The 20,910-nt window shown below is 44.1% G+C and overlaps 1 protein-coding gene across 4 annotated transcripts in view; it reads left to right on the top strand.

Moving 5' to 3' along the window:
• adgrb3 (adhesion G protein-coupled receptor B3) overlaps positions 1 to 13,347 on the top strand; it is an 872,307-nt gene extending 858,960 nt beyond the window's left edge. For 3 of the 4 annotated variants that reach the window (XM_051919125.1, XM_051919127.1, XM_051919124.1), the window contains 3 exons: positions 378 to 482; positions 11,850 to 11,903; positions 12,348 to 13,347. In XM_051919125.1, coding sequence (XP_051775085.1) covers positions 378 to 482; positions 11,850 to 11,903; positions 12,348 to 12,536 — 348 coding nt within the window. In that variant the 3' untranslated portion in view covers positions 12,537 to 13,347. The remainder of the gene's footprint in view (positions 1 to 377; positions 483 to 11,849; positions 11,904 to 12,347) is intronic. The other variant, XM_051919126.1, reaches the window with a different exon arrangement.
• Positions 13,348 to 20,910: the final 7,563 nt, after the last annotated feature.

Here is a 20,910-nt window from a genome sequence, read left to right as displayed (position 1 = left end):
ACCTCGAAAGTCTGCATATTGTAATCTTTCTAGTCAGCCAATAAAAGGGGTCATTTTGCTGAACTTCTCACTACACCCTTAGGATTAATACAGTTTATCAAATCTAATTAGTACTAGCGTGTTGTACCGTGTTAGCCATTATGAATGTAGAGAAAAGCCAAGCAAAATGACACCTTTTATTGGCTAACTAAAAAGATTACAATATGCATCCCAGCCAGTAATTAAAAGATGCATATTGTAATCTTTTTAGTTAGACAATAAAAGGTGTCATTTTGCTTGGCTTTTCTCTACAAATCTAATCAGTAAATATTGTAAAGTATTGTTCCTCCCAGAAATGTATGTAATGTGTTAAATTCTTTGAACCTTTCTAATTTTAGAAAGTAATGCACACGAGAAAACGGCACATGGAGCTGTTCCAGGAGCTCAATCAGAAATTTCAAACCTTGGACCGATTCCGGGATATACCAAATATGGGCAGTATGGTGAGTTGCGCTCAAATTTAAAATGTCAATGTTAAACGTGATTTTGATCTGCATCCCCTTTTTTTTTTATTGCTCGTCTACTAAGCTCTTTTAATGGTGGAGATATTTAGTGCTGATCCCCCAAAGTTTTACACTCCATAAATATCAAATATCACCAAGTAGAAGCCCTGGAAATCTCAAGGAGAGATTTGGCCGCAGCCCCCCGGCTCTCACGGCTGTCCACTTGCATTAAGGATGGAGCTTTTCAAAGGCAGTAGCCTTCACTATAAATATCACCGTGTTAGTCATGATGTGGCGATGAGAGAGGATACAGACATCCCTTCCTGCATATGAGACACTAGTTTATATAACTTCTATTCAGAATTCAAAAATGTGGACTGCCTTGTAACTGCAAAAACAAACCAGGTGGATCAATGACAGGACATCGTCACGGGGGTACATTTAGTAAATTTCGTGAAATCAGATTCTGGCTGCTTTTGGGCTTGTAATAATTTCCCTAACACAGTGAAAACCAGAAATTTTTCTTTGTTTTTTATTTCCTTTGGGGGTGGGCAGTCATGATACAGGACAAAACATTGTCAAAGCTAAAACCCTGCCACTTATTTTTATTCTGTTTTATTGTCATTGCCTTATGGACGATCTGATTTTGTCGGGTTTCTGTTGTTCCTGGATATAAAAGAGAGGACAAGGAAGTATACAAAATAAAAAGTTTGGGGTTCCACAACTGATCCACCCATCCACCATTTTATTGTCATCTGGCAAAGAATACAACAATGAAAATGAATGCATTTCTTAATGGAGATGCGGCCTTCAGGAGTTAGTTTTGACTCGTGATGCACTGGCGTAAGCCCTCATCCCATCTTGGTTATTATTACACAATAACTGGACAGAACAATATCAACAGAAACTATCGTAACAAATGAACAATGCTAAAAAAAAAAGAATGAAAATCTCAGAGAAAAGAAATGTAAATTTAAGCCAATGAGGAGGATCCCCCAAACTAAAACATACAGTGCATCCAGAAAGTATTCACAGCGCATCACTTTTTCCACATTTTGTTATGTTACAGCCTTATTCCAAAATGGATTAAATTAATTTTTTTCCTCGGAATTCTACACACAACACCCCATAATGACAACGTGAAAAAGGTTTACTTGAGATTTTTGCAAATTTATTAAAAATAAAAAAACTGAGAAATCCCATGTACATAAGTATTCACAGCCTTTGCTCAATACTTTGTCGATGCACCTTTGGCAGCAATTCCAGCCTCAAGTCTTGTTGAATATGATGCCACCAGCTTGGCACACCTATCCTTGGCCAGTTTCGCCCATTCCTCTTTGCAGCACCTCTCAAGCTCCATCAGGTTGGATGGGAAGCGTCGGTGCACAGCCATTTTAAGATCTCTCCAGAGATGTTCAATCGGATTCAAGTCTGGGCTCTGGCTGGGCCACTCAAGGACATTCACAGAGTTGTCCTGAAGCCACTCCTTTGATATCTTGGCTGTGTGCTTAGGGTCGTTGTCCTGCTGAAAGATGAACCGTCGCCCCAGTCTGAGGTCAAGAGCGCTCTGGAGCAGGTTTCCATCCAGGATGTCTCTGTACATTGCTGCAGTCATCTTTCCCTTTATCCTGACTAGTCTCCCAGTCCCTGTCGCTGAAAAACATCCCCACAGCATGATGCTGCCACCACCATGCTTCACTGTAGGGATGGTATTGGCCTGGTGATGAGCGGTGCCTGGTTTCCCACAAATGTGACGCCTGGCATTCACACCAAAGAGTTCAATCTTTGTCTCATCAGAACAGAGAATTTTCTTTCTCATGGTCTGAGAGTCCTTCAGGTGCCTTTTGGCAAACTCCAGGCGGGCTGCCATGTGCCTTTTACTAAGGAGTGGCTTCCGTCTGGCCACTCTACCATACAGGCCTGATTGGTGGATTGCTGCAGAGATGGTTGTCCTTCTGGAAGGTTCTCCTATCTCCACAGAGGACCTCTGGAGCTGTGACAAAGTGACCATCTGGTTCTTGGTCACCTCCCTGACTAAGGCCCTTCTCCCCCAATCGCTCAGTTTAGATGGCTGGCCAGCTCTAGGAAGAGTCCTGGTGGTTTCGAACTTCCTCCACTTTCAGATGATGGAGGGCACTGTGCTCATTGGGACCTTCAAAGCAGCAAAAATGTTTCTGTAACCTTCCCCAGATTTGTGCCTCGAGACAATCCTGTCTCGGAGGTCTACAGACAATTCCTTTTACTTCATGCTTGGTTTGTGTTCTGACATGAACTGTCAACTGTGGGACCTTCTATAGACAGGTGTGTGCCTTTCCAAATCATGTCCAGTCAACTGAATTTACCACAGGTGGACTCCAATGAAGCTGCAGAAACATCTCAAGGATGATCAGGGGAAACAGGAGGCACCTGAGCTCAATTTCGAGCTTCACGGCAAAGGCTGTGAATACTTATGTACATGTGCTTTCTCAATTTTTTTTATTTTTAATAAATTTGCAAAAACCTCAAGTAAACGTTTTTCACGTTGTTATTATGGGGTGTTGTATGTAGAATTCTGAGGAAAAAAATGAATTTAATCCATTTTGGAATAAGGCTGTAACATAACAAAATGTGGAAAAAGTGATGCGCTGTGAATACTTTCCGGATACACTGTAAGACTCCTGTCTGGGCATTTAACTGGGCTGATCTTCTAGGCTAGGAATGCTGGAGACCAGATGGATTGGTGTGGGTAGAAGGTCCACGGTGGGTTCTGAGAAATTCTTGAAGCTCACTGCCTTCCCAACCACGAAGGAGAACCGCCTAAGATATGGTGGAACCTTCAAATCCTTGCGTTGACCTCTGACGTATGATTTTGGAAAAACATCAGAGTTGTTGCTCCAGGAGAAAAAGTACTTAAACTTGTCATCTCTAAACTCAACCATTAACATCACAAACCATGCAAGATCCTCCCTAAGAATTTCAGAAAATGGTCGTTCTTATTCTGAAGAATGCAACCTAAACCTTACCAACCTGAATGTCATCATTGAAATTTCTAAGATAACCAGAATTTCATCTTGTATTAATTATTAAGGGTGAACTTGTCTGCATTTTGAGCATAAAGTCCATCCTTCATAAATTTCAGATGTTAAGTTTAAGGCTGGTTTGTTGAAGGTGAAAGACCGTCCTGAAGCAACAACTCTGACGTTCCAGGAACAACAGAAACCAAAGTGATATCAGATCCACAACCCCCTGATCAAATTTGCAGATGGGATACCATAGAACGGCCATCTTCAGACATGTGATGTCACAGGCATGTTAAGATTCCGTCAGATTAGGGGAACAGCACAGCAAGGAAAGTGGGCCACTGTCGTTTAGGGAGGTCTCACTCGTTTACAGATCCTAATGAGGTGGCAGATAAGGAAGGAAGATCTCGACAAAACACGCAAAGGGCTCAGTAAATGAACAAGAGGGAGAATGAGCCAGTCATTTATAGATCCTGAGAGGTGGCAACAAAAGAAATCACTCAGGGGGCTCAGTAAATGAACACGGGGGACAACAAGCATGAACACTTTCTGTTAAGGAGCAACTGGACCTTGGTGAAAGTATCAGTCTTTATATTGCTGAAGGTGAAATTCACAAATTAATTTTCAAACCCCCAAGTCTTATAAAGGGGAAAGAGTTGGGGTTTTTCAATAAATGCATTCTTTCATGTTTTTGTTTTTTAAATTTTATGCTCAGCATGTACAGAATTTCCAATATTATGGACACAGCAAAAGTAGTCCTGAACATACAGGATTCATGTAACGGCAAATGTGATTTACTTGGGTTTACTGGTTATCTTCAGCAGTTTGGCCATCAGACATGTCAGGTGCACTTCAGAAGAGCTCACCCACCTGAAGCTAAGCCTGGTCAGGTCTGGCCAAGTATTTGGAATGGAGATCAACCAGGAAAAGCTTGAGTTGCTGCTGGAAGAGGAGTTGACGAGGCCAGCAGGGGGGCTTAGCCAGTAGTCTGAATGTCATAGTACAAAATTACCCACCACAGTCTAGTCATACGGGCCCCCCCAGCAACCCAGTCCCCCTCCAGTCATTCCCTCTCTCTAATTGGCTATCTCTTTCACCACGTCACCTCCTAATAGCCCATTAGGGTGAGTATACTGGGCACAAAAATGGCTGCCATCTCATCCTCCAGGTGGATGGTACACATTAGTGGTGGTTGAAGTGGCTCCCCACTCACTACCTATGGCACTTTGAGTAGTGAGAAAAGTGCTATATAAATGTAAAGAATTATTATAATTATTAATGTTGTCTTGCTTAGCACACCTTCCAAAAGCATAACAGTGGGAGTAGTTCCAATAAACAGCCCTGTTCGGGCCTATTAACTCACTATTTGAGTGTGCCACGTCTTCTTCTTTGTATCCTGGGTCTCACCACCTAATAGCAAATGTGTGGTGAGCAAACTCGTGCAAAAATGGCTGCCGTCGCATCATCAAGATGGATGCCACACGTTAGTGGTGGTTGAAGTGGTTCTAACTCACTACGTAAAGCACTACCTAAATATAAGGAATTTGTGAATTGTGATCAAGTTGAAAATGCAGGCACTTCCTTTAAGGAGTGGGGTCACCTCGTGGTGGTCTGTGTAGAGATATCACATTATGTCTGAGTCTCTGTGGGTTTCTCCAGGTGTCTGAGTTTCCAAAGCCTTCATACACTATGTGGTTTTATACTGACTTTTCAAGTCGCCACAAAATTGTGAGAAAGGCGTGGAAAGGTTGCAGTGTCAATACTCACAAGGTATAAGACACTGTATGTTCCAAGCCAATCCAGGCTTCTGATGGCTTTTTGACTTGTCACCAAATATTGTCAATTTAATTTCCTCAGGTGTTGAGAGATCATGTGAGCTGGTTTTGCATTTTAATTCCCATTGACCAATCAGATGTGAGCCGAGTTTGCATTTCAATTCCCATTGACCAATCAACAAGTGACTCGTGTGTTTCCACCTTTGCAGTGAAGTGGACGCTTGAGAAGAGTTGTAGCAAGAGAACCATCCACTTTAGGACATGTCTTCAGGGAAACATCATGATCAGGTCTTCAAAGAAGAAACACTGAAGACCATAACTCATTAGCACCAGACGGATGGTGCCATGGCATGTTTTCACTTTTAACACAGTCCAATAGCTATAAGACATGGCCTAATCATGTTAATTCTGATAGAAAGCTCCACCAAATTTAGCCTCCTATCGATAAAGATAAAAGAAAATATTGCAACCTTCTTCAGTGTCAGATTGTGTAGCTACCATGAGTCTTGCTCGATGGTCTCACTGCACAGTCTCATGCGTGATCGTTCAAAATCCTTCCAACGTTTTGTGAGCCTGTAAAATCACAGAGGATATGCCTGCCTCCAATCGGCTGTTAGTAAGAGTCATTAAGTGTGAGAGGGTACCCGAATTCCCAATGTTGTATCATGTAAGAAATCTCATAGTGTGCGCTTCTTCTGTCCTACCCAGTGGTCGAAGTGAGGGGATAAGGAAGAGGCAGTGCTCCAGGTGTTTCGGAAACACCCGGTAATGCCCCCCCAACATATATAAGCTTGGAGACAGAGAGATTTTCGGAAGGAGACAAGGGGTGGTGGGATACATTTCCACAATTCCCAGGAGACAGCCGCCAGTTAACACCTGTGCTGTTATAGTACTGAGAGGTTGTGTGAAGTGCCACTATGGGGTACAGAAAGAAAACGTGACCATACTCCCAAAGAGTGAAAAGTAGTATTGCTGGCGAGTACCGACCTACTTAAAGAACAGTCGGTATTGTCTGCAACCTTACCACCTGCACTTCAGAACAGGAGATCCACCAGAAGCTAAGCATGTTTGGGCCTGGCCAATACTTGGATGGAGAGACCAACCTGGAAATCTTGTGTCGGTGCTGGAAGAGGTGTTGGTGATGCCACCATGGTACCCTCACTCTGTGATCTGTGTGTGGATCCCAATGCTCCAGTGCAGTAATGGTGACATTGTGCTGAAAAAACTTGAGACATCAAACCAAGATCATGACTCTTGGTGGTCATAAAAGGTCTCTGGTCATATTTTGCAAGGCGTAAGGTGTCCCATGATGTCTTGACTAAATTATGCATCACGGTCTCGTCCATTCTGGACCCGAGACTGTGAGGCTTGAGCTATGAGGAGAGATTGAAGGAGATGAAACTTTTGAGTTTAAGCAAACAGCAGTTAAGAGGTCTCAGACACGTGTGCTTGGGAGGCAGTTGAAGGGTTCGAATCAGGGTGTTGACACGCCAGACCAGAGATTGGCGCTAAGTACTAATGCCTCTCCTTCTTATACCTTCACAGACCTACAGAAGAATAAAACAATGAAACCTCTCGCTTCCGGCCCTTATGCTGCTTCCTGTCCCACATCACGCCCTTCCTGTTCTTCCACTATAAAACCATTCAATCTGCCTATTCACCCCGTTCAGATTGGCATCAGTATCCATTATCGGAGAACGATGACATCGAGACCTATTTTCTAATAATTGAGCGACAACACCACTGTAGAAAAAAAGCACAAAACACAAAGAAGAAGATTTGCTGATCCACCCCGTATATTGTTAGATGAGTAGTCTTAAAAGACTGATACTGGTCGTCAGTCTGGACGGGGTGAATAGGCCGATTGAATGGTTTTATCGTGAAAAAACAGGAAGGGCGTGTTGTGGGACACAAAGCAGCAAGAGGTCATCTGAAGGGGCCGGAAGTGAGAGGTTTCATTGTTTTATTCTTCTGTATGTCTGTGAAGGTCTGAGAAAGAGAGGCATTAGTACTCGGCGCCAACCCCTAGTCCGGCGTATCAACACCCTGATTCAAACTTTTCGACTGCCTCCCAAGCGCAAGTGTGTGACAAGAGGGGGACATAAAGTGATGTTTTTAAAGTTAAGAAGTGGAAATAATAGGATGGATCCCTGCTGTTACTATGAAATGAATTCTTCAACGAGAACATTGGGGGGCACAGTTGGAAACTTGTTATGGAAAAATGTGGCACGAACATTTAAGAAAGTGCTTCCACACACAACGATCTATAGACGCTTGGAAAACATTATTGATTAGTGTGGTAGAGACTAGGGCTTTAGGGACCTTCAAAAAACTCGATTGTATTTTGGAGAAATGAGGAGGACAGGATTGGCAAGCTTGTCGTGCAGAATGGCCCATTCTCAGTAAAAGTGTTTTAATGTTCTGTCAAAGTGGAGAATTACCATGGACATATAACAGTGGAGCCCCCTGCTGGCAATAGTATGCTATATAATTATACCACTTGCATCTCTGTCGCCCGACACGGGGGCCTGTATATTCATGCAAACCAGTGGGTGACGATTATACATTCGGTAAAATAGCTGTCCTGAAGAGCAGCTATAGAACAATGGATACGAAAAGGCACCCTAGGAGGTCGACTTCAGCCTTCAGCCTTGAATGGCTTCCAACTGTTGAAGCAAACAGGCTGCTCATCAACCATCACAATGTGAAAAACAAACACCTGGTATGGGAGAAAAATCAGAGAGCAGGCTTCAAGGCCTGTCAAGTCAGATGGAGTAGCTGCAGGCCGGTGGTGTAAATCATCACCGCTTGGCCTGTCGATCCAAAAGTCACACTCAAAAGATTTCCCGCCAAGCCCCCCTCTCTTCAGTATTTGTCTTGTAGACACTTGTTTTTCTTTTCTTTTCTAGCAGCTTTCCTTGCTGTGCTGTGAGTCGTTCCGTCTTCTCGTTCTCCACTAGATTTACTCCGAGTGATGTGATGGCCATCCCTGGCAGCGGTGCTCTAGCAGTTGTCTCGGGAACCGTTTGCCAGCCATAAGGCTCCAGCTACCTTTCAGTGTCCTAAACTCTAGGGCTGGCGGTGCCCAACTCCGATCCTGGAGGGCCGCAGTGCCTGCTAGTTTTCCTTCCTGCCACTTTCTGCATCAGGGACCAATATTTCTGTTATTAATCGACTTCTATTCCCTTCGTTTTGATTGCCATGATTTTGTAAGACTGTAGTGAGAAGTCAAGCAGAAGGACCCTTTTTATTGGCCAACTAAAAAGATTACAATATGCAAGCTTTCAAGGCAACTCGGGCCCCGTTCCTTAAATGGCAGCCAAGCAAAAATGAGAGCCAAGAAATGACCAGTTAACCCCAACCCTGTTTCTCTCCAACCAGTTTCCTAATTGGAACGATGATTCTTGTTGTTAATGAAACCCCCGTTATTTACCTCCATGGCTTGTTGCTGCTCTCATTCTCCCACAGCAGACATTTCCAAAACTGTTGATTTTTCCTGTTTTCTTTTCCTAAGAGCTCCATCATGGACCACCTTCACCTTTCTTTATTTTTCAGATATACTGTATGATGGACACGGGTTAGCTGGTTATCTCATTTTCTGTCTCATTATTTTGTTTGGCTGCTAATTAAGAAGAAAAAAAAAAGGAACAGTTAAGGCAGGGGTGGGCAATGTCGGTCCTGGAGGGCCGCAGTTTCAGCAGGTGTTTGTTCCAATTGCCGATGAGGCACTTATTGCTCAAGTGACATTTCGATGCTTCATTGCGTTGGTCTCACTTGTTAAGGTAAGGTAGCCCCGCTTTAATTGCTTTTAATGGCTCCCTATTAACAATAAGATGCAAATGACAAAGGAGCCAGCAGTTCTCCACCTGACTTGTTTCCATTTACACCTGTGTCAGTGATGGGAAAATGAAGTCTCGTGAAGCTTTGAGGCTTTCTTTCTTATTTGTGCCGAAAAAGACTCAAACCTTTGAAGCCTCAGCCCCAGTGTGAACAGCGAGGTCAAGGCGAGCTCTCAAAAGCGCAAGTGAAGCAGCAGCACTCACTGTTTCAGTCTCACGTCACCAGTAAAAGGTCAGAACAGTCGGTATTCATTTTATTCTGCTAAGGTCCATCCATCCATTGTCCAACCCGCTGAATCCGAACACAGTGTCACGGGGGTCTGCTGGAGCCAATCCCAGCCAACACAGGGCACAAGGCAGGAACCAATCCCGGGCAGGGTGCCAACCCACTGCTCTACTAAGGTCTGTATCCATCCATCCATTTTCCAACCTGCTGAATCCGAACACAGGGTCACGGGGGTCTGCTGGAGCCAATCCCAGCCAACACAGGGCACAAGGCAGGAACCAATCCTGGGCAGGGTGCCAACCCACCACAGGACACACACAAATACACCCACACACCAAGCACACACTAGGGCCAATTTACAATCGCCAATCCACCTAACCTGCATGTCTTTGGACTGTGGGAGGAAACCCACGCAGACACGGGGAGAACATGCAAACTCCACGCAGGGAGGACCCGGGAAGCGAACCCAGGTCTCCCAACTGCGAGGCAGCAGCGCTACCCACTGCGCCACCGTGCCGCCCAGGTCCGTGTCCATTTATAATATTTAACTTTTGAACAAGCTTTCCACTGTCAGTCGCAATCTGTCACCAAAGCTCTCCAAAAATCTACCGCTCCTCACAACCCAACATTGTTGAATGAGAATGATGCATTTTATATCGGCTAGCTGTTAATTTAGCAGCAAAGCTGTCAAACCGACGAAACGCTGTCAGACCAATAAAGCGCGCTGTGAAGCACTGATGACATTTGAAGGTTCAAACGTCACGGGTCACGTGACAGCGGTGTTTTGACACAAGCTCCGACACAGTGATTCGACTCACTACGCTTCAGATTGACGGACACAAGCTTCGGTATCATTTTCCCATCTCTAACCCGTGTGTGGATCCATCGTGCATTATTCGGTTTAATAAAACACTGAAGAGAAAAGGGTGAGAGGCTGAAAGTGATCCGCTTCAAACCATTTGGATGACATCCTTGGAAAGGTAAAAAAAAATCTGCGCTATAAGAACCTAACATTGCAGATAACAGTCCATAAAAATAAATACGGTCTGAGATTGGCAAGGATTGGTGTTCTAATTAAGCAATTGGGTTGGAACGAAAACCTGTAGCCACTGCGGCCCTCCAGGATTGACATTGCCCACCCCTGAGTTTAAGGGGTCTGTGTCCTAAATAGCAAGTCAATTACAAATAAGGCCAGAGGGGTGAATTAGCAGCAGAAACAGGTTACCGATTAAGAAAATGGTTAGAATGAAAACCTGCCGGACCGGAGTTACACACGGCCAAAATGTACAGTCACCAACTTCTTAAACCCTCGGAGATAGAAATGTTAAATGGTCCTGGTGATTTGTTCAATTTGAGCCAGGATTGGAGTTGGCCCCCCAGGCCCCCCCCCCCCCCATATAGAGTATAACCAAGTCATGTTTTCATTTAACGGTAACTTTTAAAATCCTTTTTGATTCTTCTTTTCCTTCTTTCTACACCCTTTCACCTCCTATGAGATGCTCTAAGCCAGGAGGTGGGCAGTGTCGGTCCTGGAGGGCCGCAGTGGCTGCAGGTTTTTGCTCCAATCCGATTTCCCAATAAGAAGTTGCTGATGAAGTACATATTGCTCAGATGACATTTTTCTGCTTCATTTTAGTGGTCTCGCTTGTTAAGGAAAGGTGTGTCTCCCCCCACCACCATCTTAATTGCTTCTTACTTTGGTCCTAAACAGCTGCATTGTTAGCTGCAAATGACAAAGGAGCCCGCAGTTCTCCATGACACTCGTTTCCATTCACACCCGTGTGTGTTCATCCTGCACTATCTGGTTTAATAAAACACTGAAGAGAAAAAGGTGACAGACTGAAAATGATCCGTTTTAGGCTTCAGATCATTTGGAGGATATCCTTGGAAAGGAACAAAATGTACGATATAAGAATGTAACATTGCAGACTAACAAGCCATCAAATTTTAAAAAAGGTCCGAGTTACTAATTAAGCAATTGGGTTGGAATGAAAACCTGCAGCCACTGCGGCCCTCCAGGACTGACATTGCCAAGCCCTGAGTTTAAGGGGTCTGCGTCTTAAATAGCAAGTCGATTACAAATAAGGCCAGAGACATTAATTAGCAGCAGAAACAGGTCACCAGTTAAGAAAAGGGATGGCAAGAAAACCTGCAGCCACTGCAGCCCTCCTGGACTGACACTGACCACCCCCCAAGCTGTATTTGGCCCCATTTCCAGCAATAGGGTCTCATCTACTTTGCTATGTCTTACGCTCTGCAGACTGTAACCAGTTTTTGAAACCTTCCTGGGTGGTACTTGTGCCCGACTTGGTCAGTGCCCATTGTAACACCCCCATAATCACTGTGTTTGATGTATGCAGCATCGCCTTCCAGGGCCCTTTGGCATGCCAAGCATTTCTAGTTGATGGTTGACTTATGGTGTAAGTACTGTGTGACAGCAGTATTGATAGTTGTAGAACTACACTAACACAGATACACACATTCCTTTTTTATTTTGCTGACTATTCATATTATAATTCCTTTTAAAGTGTGGAAAATCATGGACCCTCTCTTCTTCTGGGCATAGGCGAGGGCATCTAAGTGTAAGTCATTTTAAAGTTATTGTTTTCTTTTACTTTCCTGCACTGCACTCAGTCATTTTCATATCCAATTCCATCGTATTTTCATTGAAAGTATTACTGATTCTGACACTTGGTAATAAAGCAAAAAATAAAATCAGTTGAATGTGTCGTCAAGCGACTTGGCTTGTTTCAAGACGAAACTTTGTGTCAATATTCTTACAATTAATTTTTTTTGAAAAGAGCTAAACAAAACAAACAAAAAAAAATGAAATTGCATAATAATTACATTGTGAAGTACGTCCAACCAAGTGTGAGAATAAAATGGAATAAAAGAAGTGGCGGGGGCCTCGATTTCGATCTCGCCAAAGGACGCCGGTGCCTGGAGACTTTCCGATTCATACTTGCTTTTCTTTTTTTTCTTTTTTTTTCTTCCTCCCCCACCTCTTCTTCTTCCTCCCCCTACAGGATAAAGCGGTGACAAACAAGCACCCCTGGGACAGTTTCAGCACCCCCTGCGAATATCAGAATTACCCAACAATGAATGTATTAGAGACGGATGTAAAGGATACGTTAGAAATGACACCAGCAGAATGGGAAAAGTGTGTCAGCTTACCTTTAGACGTCCAGGAAGGCGACTTCCAAACTGAGGTTTAAATAAAACAGAAAAGAACAATCTTCTTCTTCTTCTTCTTTCTTTTTCTTTCTTTCCTTTTTTTTTATTTTTATTTTTTTTTTTTTTTTTTGCACTGACAATACGAAAGATTTTTCTTGCTGCCTGGCATAACTATATGGACTTTTGAGTGTGGCAGGGAAAAAAAAAAACGATGTGCCAATAAATTCATGTCAGTGTTTTGGGTTTTTTTTTTTTCCGTATTCTCACCAGTGTTCTTAGTGGGACTACCAGGTGTCCAATAATTGCCATCATGTGTTCAAGTACCAGTGGAATGAATTGGTCAGATGATCCTTCTAGAGAAAACCTCAAGCAACTGTACACGTTGTGATCGCTTCATTGGGTCGAGCTCCAAAAGAGACTTCACCCTGAAGCACAATGTATATATTTATGCAGGTTTTTAAAGTTTATAACAGTCTGTTTGGCCATTACTACACTTTTTACTTTATAATATAAAAAAAGAAGAAAAAAAGCAAATGTTTTTTCTGTCATTTAAATGAATGTTTGTTGAGCTACATTCTTCATTGCTTTAAATGCAATAAAGGTAATACTCACTTTTATATGAATAATATATTTCACATCTTTATTACTGCAGCTTTCACATGAAAGCTTGAATTGGCTTTCCAGACTGCAGCCCCTGTATGATATATTTAAAATGTTGTATGGGTGTAAATAAACTTTTGTCTACATATATGTTTTACCTGTGCCCTTTATTTTAGGTAAATTTAAGACAGAACATGTTAACACTGGAACAAAAAAAAAGGAATGTAAATAAAGAGAAAGTTATGTTCTTACTGCTTGAGAGGATTTGTCACTCAATACTAAGCTTAGTATCTTTGGCTGTGATGATCTTTTGGCCATAAATCTTGTGTATCCCAGGGTACTGTAACAAAAGAATTCTATGGAATTCTACAATTTATTATTACATTTGCTTCATACTTAAATTTTTGGTTTGCCATATGATGCTATGTATTTTGTTCATTTGTCTTTTTTTATATAAAGACTTATATATTGACTAGCAAAAGTAACGCATCAGGTATATGGTATACAATATGACAATGTTATTTTTATAGACAAGATTTCCAGTCGATTTTCTTGAAGAAAAAAAAATTATAATAATAAGTTCTGTCCAAGAATTTGTGCATTAGAAAAATATTCAATCCGTCTCCGCCACTAAGGGGGGAAGAGACTGACAACTTGGGTGTGAGGAGACCCCCGGGTGTGCAGACAAAGAAAAAAAATGTGGCTAATGGAGAGGGTGACGGAATGAAATGAGCCTCACGTCAGACGTTTTCATTTTTATTTGGTCGACTACTTCACTTACAGACAGCTGAAGAGGGACATGGCCATTTTGTTTTCCGCCTCCTCCTCCTCCTCCATCTTCTTCTTCTTCTCCTCTTACTTCTCCTGCTCCTTCTCATCTTTCTTCTTCTCCCCTTTTTTCTTCTCCTTCTTCTGATCCTCCTCCTCTTCCTTCTTCTTCTTCATCGTCATCTGTTTCTATTCCTTCTCCTTATTTTTCTTCTTCTACTTCTCTTCCTTCTTTTTCTTCATCATTTACTTCTCTTCCTTCTTCATCATCTTCTACTTCTCTTCCTTCTCCTTATTTTTCTTCTTCATCATCATCTTCTACTTCTCTTCCTTCATCATCATCATCTACTTCTCTTCCTTTTTCTTTCTCTTCATCATCATCATCATCTACTTCCTTCTTCATCATCATCTTCATAATCATCATCTTCTACTTATCTTCCTTTTTCTTTGTCTTCATCATCTTCTCTTCTCCTTAATCATCATCATCATCATCTACTTCTCTTCCATCATCATCATCTACTTCCTCCTTCATCATCATCTTCTTCAGAATCGTCATCTTCTGCTTCTCTTCCTTTTTCTTTCTCTTCATTATCATCTTCTGCTTCTCTTCCTTCATCATCATCTACTTCTCTTCCTTCTTCATAATCATCTTCATAATCATCTACTTCTTTCTTTTTCTTTCTCTTCATTATCATCTTCTACTTCTCTTCCTTCATCACCATCATCTTCTGCTTCTCTTCCTTTTTTTCAACATCATTTTCTCTTCCTTCTCCTTGTTCATCATCTTCTACTTCTCTTCCTTCTTTTTCTTCATCATCTACTTCTCTTCCTTCTTCATCATCTTCTACTTCTCTTCCTTCTCCTTATTTTTCTCCTTCATCATCATCTTCTACTTCTCTTCCTTCATAATCATCTACTTATCTTCCTTTTTGTTTCTCTTCATCATCATCATCTACTTCCTTCTTCATCATCATCTTTACTTCTCTTCCTTCTTCATCATCTTCTTCATAATCATCATCTTCTAATTCTCTTCCTTTTTCTTTCTCTTATCATCTTCTGCTTCTCTTCCTTCATCACCGTCATCTTCTATTTCTCTTCCTTCTCCTTCTTCATCATTATCGTCTCTTCCTTTTTCTTATTCTCCTTCATCTAATTCTTCATCTCCTACTCTTCATCTTCCACTTCTCCTTCATCATCATTTTCTACTTCTCTTCCTTTTTATTCTTCTTCTTCATCTCCTCTTCATCTTGTACTTCCCCTCTTCCTTCCTTTTCTTCATCTTCTCCTCTTTCTTCTTCCCCTTCTCCTCCTCTTCCTCTGCTGCTGTTAAATTACATGTGGGCAGCACATGAGAACTACAAGTGTTGAACCTGCACCTTCTCCAGTGCCGTCCCTGCCCCACAGCTGCCATCTTGTTTTTTCCATGTCCCCTGCTGATTTTACTGTATCACCTTTACGTTGTTTAGAATCCTCTTCTTCTTCTCCTCCTCCTCTGTTTGTTCTTTCTTTTGTATACTAGACTGTGTGAGGGTGGTCCTGTGCACGGTGGCAAGACTGTCAAACATGTAAGCAGCCAAAGTGAATGTCAGCTGATTTTTGAAGCTGCTGTTCTGTTACTGCTGTGTATGGCGTCCCAAGCCGGTGGGTCTGTTTCTTCTTCTTTTAGGTGCCATACCTGCCATGAGGATGGGCAAAGGTGTAGGCATTGAGCTAAGGTATTTAGCAGCCATTTACAGTCATATGGTACATTGTAAAACCAGCTTTAACCTCAATAAATGATTCTATTTCTTTGATGTTTGCTGACTGGAATGATAAGTAGTTGTATTTAATTTTTCTTTTTTTAATCTATTAAAATTGATTCCTTCCAACCCTCTCAGATTTCTGTATGTGTAGAAAAACACGTTCTAAAGTGTTTGGTAATTTAGGTCTGAATCAAAATCAAAGGGGTTTGCTTCTCAGGAATCCATTCAGGACGACTAAAGCCAGCAGCAGTGGAGCTGAAACTCGGCGCCTTGGGATTTACGGCTTCCTTGAATCAGCGATTTGTGCCGGAAGTCCCTTTAAGATCCACTCAACTCTCGTCATCCGCGCCGGTTTCGTGCCTGAAAATCCCCCTGGATACCGAAGTATTGATCCGATGAGGAAGAAAAAGGGTTCCGGCAAATTCTATTGACTATTCACTTTTGATACCCGTAACTGTAAACGCACAAGTTTGTGTTCCATTGCATATGGAAACCCGCTTTGATTAGCACTACGCTTCACTGCTCTCGTTGAAATTTAAAACGGGTGTCAGCGCAAAACCCCGAGAACATGCAGGATACGATAAGAAAGTGGAGCTGCGCGAGAACAAAGTCGTTAAACGACATCGCCGAAGCAGACAGGTAGGTACTCGGACCCCCAAAAATAGAAGAATGGAGGGGACAGCACTCTTGGGGTTGGGGGGGGTCAGATAGAGGGGGGCTTTGGATGGGTTTGGGGGGTTGGATAGAGGAGGTGGGGGGATTGAGGGGGGTCGGGTGGGTTTTGGGGGTTGAAGGGGCTCAGGTGGGGGTTAAGGGGGGCTCCGATGGGTTTGGAGGATTGGATATGGGGGTTGAGGGGGGCTTTGGATGGGTTTGGGGGGTTGGAGAGAGGAGGTTGGGGGTTGAGAGGGGTGTCGGATGGAGGAGGTAGGGGGGTTGGGTGGGTTTTGGGGTTTGAGGGGGGTCGGGTGGGGGTTAAGGGGGGCTCCGATGGGTTTGGAGGATTAGATATGGGGGGTTGAGGGGGGCTTCGGATGGGTTTGGAGGATCAGATATGTGTTTTGGGGGTTGAGGGTCCCACCCCAGGTTTATAGCCTGGATCTTAATCAGTGCACACACACTTATTGGAAATTTCTCATTCAAGGTGAACAATTGTACGCCCCCGGCCCCCATCATAAATTTGGTTCAATGGCTTCCCCATCCCTGCCTCTCAGTGGTCCTTTCAGGGCAGAGCACACGCCCCTACTTCCCCCCCCCCCCATATAGATGTCCTAGGACATCACAGACGTGTTATTGTTCAGTCCCGTGATAGGACTCTCACTCATGAGTAGATGCAAGATGACCACGGGTGTCGAGGAAACTTTTATAGAAATGGGATCTTCGCATAGCAAGAGTTTACCGTTCTCTGGAAACGCGTTTCATCTCAAACTGGCCCGGTGGTGTTTTGTTTGAAATGTTCTGAAGGTATTTTAAATATGCGTTCAAGTAAAGTTCATGTTGTCTCATCTGCAATACGACAGTAAGCATAAATGTATCTGCGCTCTTGTGATGAGTGTCTTTGGGTCTCCTCCACACACACATGTGGACACGCGGTGCGTCTCTGGTCACGGTGGTCAAGGTGTGCCTTTGATTGGTCAGTTTCTCTTGTTGTCTTCCAGGAGTAAACCTGGCCGCCCGCCACACTCTCCGTTTACACCAAAGAAGAGCGGTGAATGGAGATCCGCAGAAGACTCCTCTCTGCACCAAATGCCGCTGGTGTTTTACCACCGTGAACTGTTTGCAGAGGGACTGAGAAGTTCACAGATGTCAAGCACAAAGAAGAGGTTCACACGTCCTCTACCGATGACAACATTGAGCAGCTCCGTGCCGTGATTCTGACAAATGGACGGGGACCCGTAAAATGCAGACCCCCCTGCTCACCATGTTCACTCTGAGAGAAACGGTCAAAACTTCACCACTGTGACCACAGACGCACCATGTTGTCCACGTGTGTGCGGGGAAAGCCACACGGCCAACCCAAACGAGATTTCCACAAACGTGTGGACAATTTTGGACTTCCTCCTGTACGACAAACCTCTTCTGTTATTTTAAGAGCAATCAGAGTCCCTATGAGCTGCTCGTCCTCCCTGTGATGGCGGCAGGACGTGTACTCTGGGTCTTTTAACCAGCGGACCCCAAGGAGAACGTCTTTTCAGTGCAACGGCCAGTCACACGTCTGCCCCCCACCAGTCTCTCCTCTCCCTCTCTGAGGTGTTCCACTCGCCCCGCTGATTATCCTCAACAAGCCCCCGTCATGGCACCACTTTGTCTCTGCTCAGGGTGACACGTCGCCCCTCAGGTGGCAGTAGCAGGACTTGAACTCGGGCTCACAAAGTTAACGAGCGGCCCTTTGAGCCAATGGAGCAGGAGGAGAGCCTCTTCAGCCCAATGGCCTTCTTTTCACAAGGCCGCCCCCCTCATGCTGCAGCACTCGCCCCTACCTGCTGGCCAAATCCAAGTCACGGCACCACCTCGGTTCACTCAGGGCGATGTCCCCACCCGGAGGCTGCTAGTGCCCCCCATTAGCAGGTCACAAACACTGGACCTTGGGATTGTTGGAATATCCACTCGCTGGCCACTTTATTAGGTACGACAGTCCAACTGCTTGTTAACCCAAATCTCTAATCAGCCAATCACAGGGCAGCAACTCGCTGCATTTCGGCCTGTAGACGACCTGCTGAAGTTCAAACTGAGCATCAGAATGGGGAACAAAAGGGACTGAAGTGACTCTGAACGTGGCATGGCTGTTGGTGCCAGTCGGGCTGCTCTGAGTATTTCAGAAATTGCTGATCTGGGATTTTCACACACAAACATCTCCAGGGTTTACAGAGAATGGTCTGAAAAAGGGAAAATATCAGTGAGCGGCAATGCCTTGTTGATGCCAGGGGTCAGAGGAGAGGAGGGCAGACTGGTCTGAGCTGACAGAAAGGCCACAGCAACTCAAATAAGTGAGGTATGGAGAAGAGCATCTCTGAACACACAACACAGCGAACCTTAAAGCAGGTGGGGGGCTACAGCAGCAGGAGACCCCACTCCTGTCCACTAAGAACAGGCAACTGCGGCTATGGACTCGCCAGATTTGGACACCCGAAGATTAGAGAAACGTCACCCGGTCTGAGGACTCTCAATTTCTGCTGCCATATTCAGATGGTGGGATCAGAATTTGAACATCAGCAACATGAAAGCAGGGATCCATTCTGCCTTCTATCAACAGATCAGGCTGCTGGTGATGGTGTGGGGGGTATTTTCTTGGCACACTTTGGGCCCCTTAGTACCATCTGAGCATCGTTTAAATGCCACAGCCTACCTGAGTATTGTTGCTGACCACGTCCATCCCTTGCTGATCTTCTGATGGCCACTTCCAGCAGGATAGCACACCATGTCACAAAGCTCACATCATCCCCAACTGGTTTCTTGAACATGACGAGGAGTTCACGGCACTCCAATGGCCTCCACAGTCACCAGATCTCAATCCAGTAGAGCACCGCTGGGATGTGGTGGAACAGGAGATCCTTATCATGGATGTGCAACCTGACAAATCTACAGCAACTGCGTGATGCCATCATGTCAATATGGAAGACCACAATCCCCGAGGAACATTTCCAGCATCTTGTTGAATCTGCGCCATGAAGAATTAACAGCAGTTCTGAAGGCAAAAGGGGGTCCAAGCCGATACTAGAGAGGTGTACCTAATAAAGTGGCCGGTGACGTGTCTGAAGATTATTATGAGAATGAAGACGGGACAATGGAAGGCTTGAAACGTGCGGACCGACTCTCCGTGCAAACCTCGCCATTTAAAAGGTGAACTTGTGGAAATTTACGGCAACTCTGACCCACCCGCATGCTGGGACTGGGAAACAATGGCACCGTCGATCGAGCCAGGAAATGTAGCTCAACGACATTCTGTCAACTGTTAAACGTCACGGTGTGGTGGCCCAGGATTTGTTTATTCTGATGGTGGCCGTCTTGTAGGTAAGGTACCTGTTTGGACTCTCGGTGTTTTGTAAGTTTTTTATTATTCATTACAGAAGCGATCGCGTCATTATACGTACCAGATAATAGTGGCTACCCGCTCAGACACTGGCACCTTGCTCCCATAGAATGCAGAGGAGAGGCGCTATAATGCCACACGTGCCCTCTCAGTTGAGGAGCACAGCCAGATGTTCTTGAATGAGGGTGACGGGGTCTCGCCACGGTGGGTTCAGGACGATTAGCATTGAGGTGCATTCACAAGACGATTGGGATTTAGAAAGGTTGATTGCATAGAAATGTGCGTACGCCGGGTTTTACAAATCTGATATTTTTTGAGCGAATGCCTTTTCCTGTTTTTCTAAAATGCGTCTATTTTTCACAGCCAAATCCACACAAAGTTCTACAAACGAGACCCCAGAACTGCACACGACCCTCCAGATGAAGTCCCACACTTGTGTCTCTTATACACTCTGAGCTTAACATCCCTTGACTTTTAAAATGAAAATTGGAAATATCCACCAGCGGCTGACTAGTTATGGAAATTCCATACATGGAGTGCGTTATGATCCCCGTTCTTCTTTTCTTACCAGTTTTTAAACTCTCAACTATGGAGGAAATACTTGGTATTATTAGAAAATCCAAGCCCTCTACCTGTCAACTGGATGCAATTCCTACTTAGCTGGTTAAATTCTGAGTCACGTCAATTACAGCTAAGGCAGAAGAAGTGAATGAGCAGCACAAACGGCTCACTGATTAAGAAGAGGGTTAGAATGAAAACCTGCAGCCACTGCGGCCCACCAGCACCAGAGTCAGACACCCCTGGTTTAGACATTTGTTAAAAAATAATAAACAGCTGGGCTGTGTCCGCAGAGATGGCTGCCATTTTCACACACAGCGTAACAAACACCTGCTGTGCTAATGGACAACTCATAACGGCACTTAGCTCAGTCGTGCCCACTTTGCTAGGTCATGCCCATTCATATTTGCCACATTGCTGTCTTTTCAAACGCGGCTCCTACTGCTAATCTTCCACCCAGTCATTGGCATCGGCTTTCAGGGTGTCGGTGAAGCCTTCACATGTGACACTCGGGGGGGCCATCAGTGCATTCCAGTGATTAAACCCCATTGGTGGGGTCACAATAAACTTTACAAATCATGAGCTCTTCTAAGGCACAGAATCCGGTAGTAAAACAAGTGCTTCAGTAAAATGAGAACTTCGTCATATTAGACGAGGCCCTCCAGAATGATTGGGACAAAGAAACTCTGATTCATCGGTTTGCTTCACACTTTAAAA

This window comes from Erpetoichthys calabaricus, chromosome 15 (genome assembly GCF_900747795.2).
Source record: "Erpetoichthys calabaricus chromosome 15, fErpCal1.3, whole genome shotgun sequence".
Taxonomy (NCBI): domain Eukaryota; kingdom Metazoa; phylum Chordata; class Cladistia; order Polypteriformes; family Polypteridae; genus Erpetoichthys; species Erpetoichthys calabaricus.
Note: the sequence above shows the minus strand (reverse complement) of the source record. Positions and strands in the feature narration are given on the sequence as shown.